Raw genomic sequence first — 10,000 nt, forward strand, 5'->3', positions numbered from 1 at the left:
CAACACACTGCTTGACACTGCGCTTTGGTTTGGTACTAGCCGCCATTGATCTGAACAAGGTGGAATGAGGTGAACTCCCCCCTTTTATGTCACGCATATCATTTGCATAAAATTTGCATGTCACCAAAAAAACCGAACATAACACTTTTTGGGAACGTTTTAACATGACTTTTAGGACAAAATATCACCCAGACAATATCCCATTTTATTCACAAGGCTTAGAACTGTCAGAATCTGTCCTGGAAATGGTCCAATTCCTTTACTTTGTTTTCGTTTCATAAACACTTTTGGAATATGTGTTAGTGTTAATGCTGAATGAGCATAATCCCGCGAAAGCAGAGGATTTTACCTTTTAAATGCAATTTGTCCCATGTCCCTATGTGTTCCAGAGGCTGCGATATTGTATTTTGTCATAGGAGTTTCCAACCATTTTTTCTTATCTCAAAAAACCCTCAGGCATTGGGGACCTTTTCTAAAAACTGGCTCAGGCGCCAATGAGTTAATTCTTGGAAAAAAATTGTATGTGAAAATAAATAAAGGTGGAGTGTTCCTTTAAAACCACCTCCCTCACCATTAGGCTGCCTAGAACATGGCTGCCCATTTCATTCTGAACAGCATAACTCATTCCATCTCATTTTCTGTATGTATAACGCATTTCGTTACCAAAAGTCCAACTCTGTAACTCTGTGTGTGTGTGTGTGTGTGTGTGTGTGTGTGTGTGTGTGTCTCTCTGTGTGTGTGTGTGTGTGTGTGTGTGTGTGTGTGTGTGTGTGTGTGAGTGTGTGTGTCTCTCTCTGTGTGTGTGTGTGTGTGTGTGTGTGTGTGTGTGTGTGTGTGTGTGTGTGTGTGTGTGTGTGTGTGTGTGTGTGTGTGTGTGTGTGTGTGTGTCTTACGACTGCGGCGCTCCCCCGATGCCGAACCCCACGAGGCCTCTGAGAATCAGGATCCAGCCGTACACAGGAGCGAAGCAGCTCAGCAGACCATAATATAGCGTCCACGCCATGCAGAGAATCAAACCCTAGTACACACACACACACACACACACACACACACACACACACACACACACACACACACACACACACACACACACACACACACACACACACACACACACACACACACACACACCCACGAGCAAAGGCACTCAGGAGACCGTAATACAGAGTCCACGCCATGCACAGAGTCAAGCCCTGCACACGCAAGCACGCACGCATGCACACACACACACACACACACACACACACAGGAGCAAAGCAGCTCAGGAGACCGTAGTATAGCGTCCACGCCATGCAGAGAATCAAGCCCTACACACACACACACACACACACACACACACACAAACACAAACACACACACACACACACACACACGAGCATCACACCTTTTTCCAATCATACTTGTCAGAGCTCCTCACCCATTTCCTGCCGTACTTGTCTGAGATGTTTCCCCAAAGAGACGAACTCAGCATCATGCCGATGAACACCACCTACACACACACACACACACACACACACACACACACACACACACACACACACACACACACACACACACACACACACATCACACACATCACACACATCACACACACACGCACACACGCGCGCACACACACACGCACGCACGCGCACACACACACGCACACACACGCGCACACACACACACACACACACACACACACACGCGCGCGCACACACACACACACACACACACACACTCATACACGCGCACACACACACGGGGCAGTCATGGGTGAGCGGTTAAGCTAGATTTATGCTTCGGACGCATAGAATCTGCGTCCGTCAGTTTTCGGTCTATGCGAGTCCACGCCCCCCTCTCAGAGGCTCTGCGCCCGTCGTCGAGCGCCTCGAAAAAATTCTAACTATCCGTCGGACGGACGCGGAGTACGCAGACAAAAAGGCGCTATGATTGGTCGTCTCGCTACTTCCTTGTTCTGTTCTTGTGGCAGCGCAATGCCAGTAGTTTGCGAGAGCAGAGCTGTATTCTGTTAAAAACTTTATTAATGCCTTGTGTGTAAATGTGTGTAAATACACGAAGCTACAAGCTAAGTAACAAACAATGCATCAGTTGAACACTCGTGGCACAATGCCTGCGGTTTTACTACCGTTCCTCCACCGAATGTAAACACACATCGGCAGAATCAACTGTCTTTACATGCCTGCATTTTCTGCTCGTGAAAACAGACTGGGTATTTCAAATAATGATACCAGTGCATTGCCTTTGCAATTTGTGTGAAAATACCTAGCTAACCGGGATAGAAAGCAACATTGCTTAATAATGACCGCAGTGCTTACAATGTAGTGAAAGTAGCCTAATCGCGCAATTTCAAATGTGGCTCGCGACGAGACCTCGGACCTCGCAGAACTCGCAGATGCATGAATACAATGTTGGTTCGTGGCCACTCCCACGCGAGTTTTGACGAGCGCAGTTGCAGAAGTCTAATCTGACCTTTAGGGCGTCAGACTTGCATCCCAGAGGTTGCCGGTTCGACTCCCGACCCGCCAGGTTGGTGGGGGGAGTAATCAACCAGTGCTCTCCCCCATCCTCCTCCATGACTGAGGTACCCTGAGCATGGTACCGTCCCACCGCACTGCTCCCCATGGGGCGCCACTGAGGGCTGCCCCCTTGCACGGGTGAGGCATGAATGCAATTTTGTTGTGTGCAGTGTTCACTTGTGTGCTGTGGAGTGCTGTGTCACAATGACAATGGGAGTTGGAGTTTCCCAATGGGCTTTCACTTTTTTTTCACTTTCACTTAGTTTGTTCCGACGTTAGTTGGTTTTAATTAGAAAGCAAACAGGTTTTATTTCCAGCTGTTCTGTTGTTCCCATTCCCAGGTGTAGGCCTAATGTTTCCTGGGCTCTGATTTCGTGTTGACTCAAGGTCCAGAGCTTTTTGTTCCACATTCAAGACCAAAGACTCAAGATTTATTTGTCCCGCAGGAAATTTGCTGCTGCAACATACGACACATATCACATAACAAAAGCAGGTAACGCTTTATTTTACGGTACAGTATTTACTATGTACTTTCTGGGTAACAACTGGGTAACAGAGAGAAATTACATGGTACCTAGAATGTAAAAAGGTGGTAATTATGATGTAAATACTATGTAATTACAGGGGAATAGCTCAAAACTTACCATGAAACTACACTGTGTATTTTCTGGGTAACAATTGGGTAACAGAGAGAAATTACCCAATTGTTATCCAGAAAATACACAGTGTAGTTTCATGGTAAGTTTTGAGGTTTTCCCCTGTAATTACATAGTATTTACATCGTAATTATCCCCCTTTTTACATTCTAGGAACCATTTAACTTCTATATGGTACAGTATTTACTGTACTTTCTGGGTAACAACTGGGTAACAGAGAGAAGTTACATGGTACCTAGAATGTAAAAAGGGGGGTAATTACAATGTAAATACTATGTAAGTACAGGGGAAACCTCAAAACTTACCATGAAACTACACTGTGTATTTTCTGGGTAACAATTGGGTAACAGAGAGGAATTAGATGGTGTATAAAATTTAAAAGGGGGGTTACTACAAAGTAAATGCTATGTAATTAAGAAGAAAATATCTCATGAATTACTATGAAAGTACGGTGTATTTTCTGGGTAATTATTGTTTGATGGCAATTTAAAAAAGGATGAAAGTACTACCTATTTACCTGTTTGTTTTACAGCAATACCACATTTAATTACTAGGTTAATGTGCTGCTCTGGATGGTCATTACACAACTCCAAAGTCAGAACTTACAAGGAACAGTATTTCATTGTAGTTACTGTGTTTATCACCATACATACCCATTTATTGCATGGGTAAATGTGGTACTTACCTGACAAAACAATTGCTGATGTCACACATTGCCATGGGCTTTATCTTCATTCTTGTAGCCGTTGAGTCAAAAGTGTTTGGTAAGTACATGGTAGGTTTCTGCACTGTTACCAAGTAACATATATTTATTTACCAGGTAAAAAAGGGGAAACTGTACTGTAAAGTAAAGTGAATGCTCTTACCAAAGTATTACCAATTTCTTACCAAGTAATTAAACTTGTTTCATAAATCATGTAAGTGCATGGTAAGTTTCTGCACTGTAACCGAGTTACAAATATTCAGCTACCAGGTAAAGAAGGGGAAACTGTACTGTAAAGTAAAGCGAATGCTCTTACCAAAGTATTACCAATTTCTTACCAAGAAAATAAACTTGCTATGGTAAGTATCTGCACTGTTACCAAGTAACAGATATTCAGTTACTAGGTAAAAAAGGGGAAACTGTACTGTAAAGTAAAGCGAACGCTCTTACCAAAGTATTACCAATTTCTTACCAAGCAATTATACTAATTTCATGTATCATGTAAGTACATGGTAAGTATCTGCACTGTTACCAAGTAACAGATATTCAGTTACCAGGTAAAGAAGGGGAAACTGTACTGTAAAGTAAAGCGAACGCTCTTACCAATTTCTTACCAAGCAATTAAACTTATTTCATGTATCATGTAAGTAGGCCTACATGGTACGTTTCTGCACTGTTACCAAGTTACAGATATTCAGTTACCAGGTAAAGAAGGGGAAACTGTACTGTAAAGTAAAGCGAACGCTCTTACCAAAGTATTACCAATTTCTTACCACACAATTAAACTTGTTTCATATCATATAGGCCTAAGTACATGGTAAGTATCAGCACTACCAAATTACAGATATTCAGTTACCAGGTAAAGAAGGGGAAACTGTTCTCATAGGACTCTGTGTTAATTGCTAGCATGGAGGTAACATTTGCACTGATGTAGTCAGAGAACGGCAGGAAGTACAGGAGAAAGGTATAACCCAATAACTTAACTCAAGGGGAAATGTAATATGAGCTCATTTCCAAACATGGGACAGTATCACTTTAACATCCGAGTTGGCAGCAGATATAAAGACTCATCAGACCAGGCCTACATTTTTTACAATACAAGACTAGAGAAAGTATTGCCTGGACTGTTTCTGCTGCCAACTCGGATGGCTGCCTTGTTCCACACACACACAGGTGCATATATTTTATTATTATTATTATTATTTCATTCCAGAATTCCTGCTGCCCGTTCTTCATTTCCATTTTCATGAATATCACTTTCCAATTTCTAGGTATTATGACAGCACACATTGCAATTTTCATCAATGAAAAAATGAAAAGGGGGATTTTCTCCATGATCCTCAATTTTTAATTTAGAAACAGTCATTTTTAGCTGCAAAACTTACTATGTTCATGTAACCCAGTTGACAAATGCATATTAAAAACGTATTAGTTTATTAAATAGCATAAATAGTAAAATGGGATAATAAATAGTGATAATACTGATAAGGCAATTCATGAATGAAGGTTTGGTATCGTTAAAAACACGATTAACATAGCAGGACTTTTACTGTGACAGTTACGTTATGGGACTTTTATTTTGACATGCGTTTCCACGCATTCAGCTTTCCGTGGAGCCGTTCCAGTCAGTTGAGCTGAGAAGAGCTCGAAAGCTGAAGGAAAGACTTCGTTTCTTCGGCTCCACCTTGGAGCTAGATATTGATAGAAAATTAATTCTAAGTTAAAGATACCTACTTCTAAGTTTAATTTTGGACCACCGAGCGACCTGCTCTGTAAATCTTTTGTGTTTTGAAGAGCAAGAAGCTGCGCTTCGTCGTGTATTGTTTCTGTTGAATCGTCTCGGTAAGGCAACCACCTGTATTTTCCCTACGGATGTAACTTGAGTGTTATTGCTTATCACTGTGAAATACTTCGGTGAAACCTCAGAATTGTATTTTGTTTTGTTAATACTTGTTGTGTTTAGTGTGAAAAGGGTATATTTTGGTTGAATTGAGTATAAGTTTAAAGCTTGGAATGAGCGGCCCCAGCAAGTGCGAGGGGAGAGGTCTGAACAAGTCCTCCTGATCATTACTGTGCTCGGCAATATCTGTGTGTAATTCCCGCGGTTTCAGTACCGAGTGATGTTTTTCATAGTATTCATCCTGTTATTTGATAATGGTTATGTAACTGAATGGTATGCAATGCTTTTCAGTATAAGTGAAGTGTATGCGGTTTCCATAGCATATATTTTCCTTTGAGAAGATTGATATTAATGTTGTACAACCAGAGGTGGAAAGAGTACCGAAAATTGTAGGCCTACTCAAGTAAAAGTAGGCTATCTTTAGGCTACTTTGCCTAAATCCTGCTCGAGTAAAAGTAAAAGTAGGCCTACCTATCTAAAAATCTACTCAAGTAAAAGTAAAAAGTACTTCACTTAAAAATGCAATTTGAGTAAAAGTACTTAGTTACATTTAATTAGCTTTTCTAGACAATGTAATGTTTCTTTTTCTTGAATATCGTCCTCCATAACCTCTATCTCTTGCTTGGCACCAGCCATCATCCAATACATTGATCCAAGATAGTACAATAGTGAAAATGCTGTGTGCCATCCTGCATCATCTTTCATTTCCGGCAGATTGTGGCATTATTTTGCGTGGCATTTTGTCTGTTTTTTTACTCAGTACTCAGGCCAGGTTCCAGTGTAATTGAGTTAACAACTCAAACTCAAACTCAAAATGTACTCAAGTACTAGTAAAAGTATTAATTTTAAAAACTACTTAAAAAGTTCAAAGTACTCATAAATGCTACTCAAGTACAATACTTGAGTAAATGTAATTAGTTACTTTCCACCCCTGTGTAGGCCTACAACTACTTTAAGTTTAAACTGTTTGAACTGATATTTGATAAGAAATGTGAACATTGTCCTGTGTACATGTGTAGCTTAACTAAGGGTATGGTTACACAGGTGAAGTTTTTTGGACCTGGATTCCGCTGTGGATTGATGACTGCGTTTGATGGCGAGCCACCCACCCCATTGAGTCGGATCCTGTCCTGTGTCATTGTACGTGGCGCATATGTGGTAGGGTTGTGACCTGCCTGTGTCACAACACTGACTGACTGACTTGAGTTGTTACTTTAACGGTTTACAAACTGAACTAAGGCCTTGAACTGAACGGAACTACTATAAAGGAACTACTTTTTCTTTTCTTTTTCTTGAACAACTGAAAGGAACTCTTTTCTCTTTGAGGATTTAAAGGACTGATTTAAAGGACTGTTCCCAACTTTTGGAAAATAGACAATTACTCACTTTTGAAGGACAATTCATTTTATTTTATTTTAAAGGGTCAATTTTTTTCTTTTATTTTGGGAATATGTACATATTTTCTACCTTGCAATTCATAACTAAAGAAAGAAAAAAAGTGTATCCTTGTGTGGTGTCTTTTAATTGCACTTATCTTTTTGCACTCTCCCAGAGCCTAGTGTCTTTATTCTCTAGCTATTGAACCTGGCCTATCATCGACATGTACATACCTAGTAGTGGGTTACATTCATACTAGTATATATTAGTTTATTACCTAAAGATAATCAAATTTGGCAATAAACAGCACAGTTCCAATGAGCAGCATAGTTGCAATACTGTCGTTTGCCACAATATACAATTAAAAAAAAATGATTTCCACAATAATGCTTTGATTTGCTTTTGATGTATTTTTTTCCCTTCTTTACCTGGTAAATGAATATCTGTAACTCGGTAACAGTGCAGAAACCTACCATGTACTTACATGATATATGAAACACGTTTACTTTCTTGGTAAGAAATTGGTAATACTTTGGTAAGAGCGTTCACTTTACTTTACAGTACAGTTTCCCCTTCTTTACCTGGTAACTGAATATCTGTAACTCGGTAACAGTGCAGAAACTTACCATGTACTTACATGATACATGAAATAAGTTTAATTGCTTGGTAAGAAATTGGTAATACTTTGGTAAGAGCGTTCACTTTACTTTACAGTACAGTTTCCCTTTCTTTACCTGGTAACTGAATATCTGTTACTTGGTAACAGTGCAGATACTTACCATGTACTTACATGATATATAACAAGTTTATTTTCTTGGTAAGAAATTGGTAATACTTTGGTAAGAGCGTTCGCTTTACTTTACAGTACAGTTTCCCCTTCTTTACCTAGTAGCTGAATATCTGTAACTCGGTAACAGTGCAGAAACTTACCATGTACTTACATGATAGGCCTACATGAAATAAGTATAATTGCTTGGTAAGAAATTGGTAATACTTTGGTAAGAGCGTTCGCTTTACTTTACAGTACAGTTTCCCCTTCTTTACCTGGTAACTGAATATCTGTAACTCGGTAACAGTGCAGAAACTTACCATGTACTTACATGTTACATGGAAGAAGTATAATTGCTTGGTAAGAAATTGGTAATACTTTGGTAAGAGCATTCACTTTACTTTACAGTACAGTTTCCCCTTCTTTACCTGGTAACGGAATATCTGTTACTCGGTAACAGTGCAGAAACTTACCATGTACTTACATGATACATGAAATAAGTATAATTGCTTGGTAAGAAATTGGTAATACTTTGGTAAGAGCGTTCGCTTTACTTTACAGTACAGTTTCCCCTTCTTTACCTGGTAACTGAATATCTGTTACTTGGTAACAGTGCAGATACTTACCATAGCAAGTTTATTTTCTTGGTAAGAAATTGGTAATACTTTGGTAAGAGCGTTCGCTTTACTTTACAGTACAGTTTCCCCTTCTTTACCTAGTAACTGAATATCTGTAACTCGGTAACAGTGCAGAAACTTACCATGTACTTACATGATTTATGAAACAAGTTTAATTACTTGGTAAGAAATTGGTAATACTTTGGTAAGAGCATTCACTTTACTTTACAGTACAGTTTCCCCTTTTTTACCTGGTAAATAAATATATGTTACTTGGTAACAGTGCAGAAACCTACCATGTACTTACCAAACACTTTTGACTCAACGGCTACAAGAATGAAGATAAAGCCCATGGCAATGTGTGACATCAGCAATTGTTTTGTCAGGTAAGTACCACATTTACCCATGCAATAAATGGGTATGTATGGTGATAAACACAGTAACTACAATGAAATACTGTTCCTTGTAAGTTCTGACTTTGGAGTTGTGTAATGACCATCCAGAGCAGCACATTAACCTAGTAATTAAATGTGGTATTGCTGTAAAACAAACAGGTAAATAGGTAGTACTTTCATCCTTTTTTAAATTGCCATCAAACAATAATTACCCAGAAAATACACAGTGTAGTGTCATGGTAAGTTTTGAGGTTTTTCCCTCTAATTACATAGTATTTACATCGTAATTACCCCCTTTTTTCCATTCTAGGTACCATGTAACTTCTCTCTGTTACCCAGTTGTTACCCAGAAAGTACATAGTAAATACTGTACCGTAGAGAGAAGTTACATGGTACCTAGAATGGAAAAAAAGGGGGTAATTACGATGTAAATACTATATAATTACAGGGGAAAACACAAAACTTACCAAGAAACTACACTGTGTATTTTCTGGATAACAATTGGGTAATTTCTCTCTGTTACCCAATTGTTACCCAGAAAATACACAGTGTAGTTTCACGGTAACTTTTGAGTTTTTTTCCTCTGTAATTACACAGTATTTACATTGTAATTACCCTCTTTTTACATTCTAGGTACCATGTAATTTCCCTCTGTTACCCAGTTGTTACCCAGAAAGTACATAGTAAATACTGTACCGTAAAATAAAGCGTTACCCATAAAGGAAGCAAAGCAAAACCACACAACAAAAGAAAGACTCCCACAGTGCGCAATAATGAATTTTGAACAATATTGAACAATACATTTCAATAAACACAAACAATATCTCCACAATATGAGATACAGTCATCTATTTAATGTACAACAGCAAAGTAAGTTTTATAATAAGACTAATATTACACAGTTTTTCCAAAAGGTGTGTACTCATTATTGTTGTGCACTGTATTTCCAGCGACAGTCTCACTCTGCATCATCAACACCTACACACAGCTGAGCTTCCATTAAAAACACGCATGCACACGCACACGCACACGCACACACACACGCACGCACACACACCCTGCAT

General features: G+C 39.2%; 1 protein-coding gene and 1 long non-coding RNA gene across 2 annotated transcripts in view; one reads left to right on the forward strand and one right to left on the reverse strand.

Moving 5' to 3' along the window:
* The window catches only part of LOC134458642 (synaptic vesicle 2-related protein-like), a 37,538-nt gene that overhangs the window by 17,616 nt on the left and 9,922 nt on the right, over nt 1-10,000 (reverse strand). The window contains exons 6-7 of the mRNA XM_063211072.1: nt 1,418-1,489; nt 894-1,018 (exon numbers count right to left, since the gene is read on the reverse strand). Of these exons, the coding sequence (XP_063067142.1) occupies nt 894-1,018; nt 1,418-1,489 (197 nt within the window). The remainder of the gene's footprint in view (nt 1-893; nt 1,019-1,417; nt 1,490-10,000) is intronic.
* On the forward strand, nt 4,451-7,281 carry LOC134458721 (uncharacterized). The gene is made up of 2 exons (XR_010036602.1): nt 4,451-5,720; nt 6,823-7,281. It is a non-coding gene; the product is annotated as an uncharacterized LOC134458721 (long non-coding RNA).

This window comes from Engraulis encrasicolus, chromosome 11, assembly GCF_034702125.1.
Source record: "Engraulis encrasicolus isolate BLACKSEA-1 chromosome 11, IST_EnEncr_1.0, whole genome shotgun sequence".
Taxonomy (NCBI): domain Eukaryota; kingdom Metazoa; phylum Chordata; class Actinopteri; order Clupeiformes; family Engraulidae; genus Engraulis; species Engraulis encrasicolus.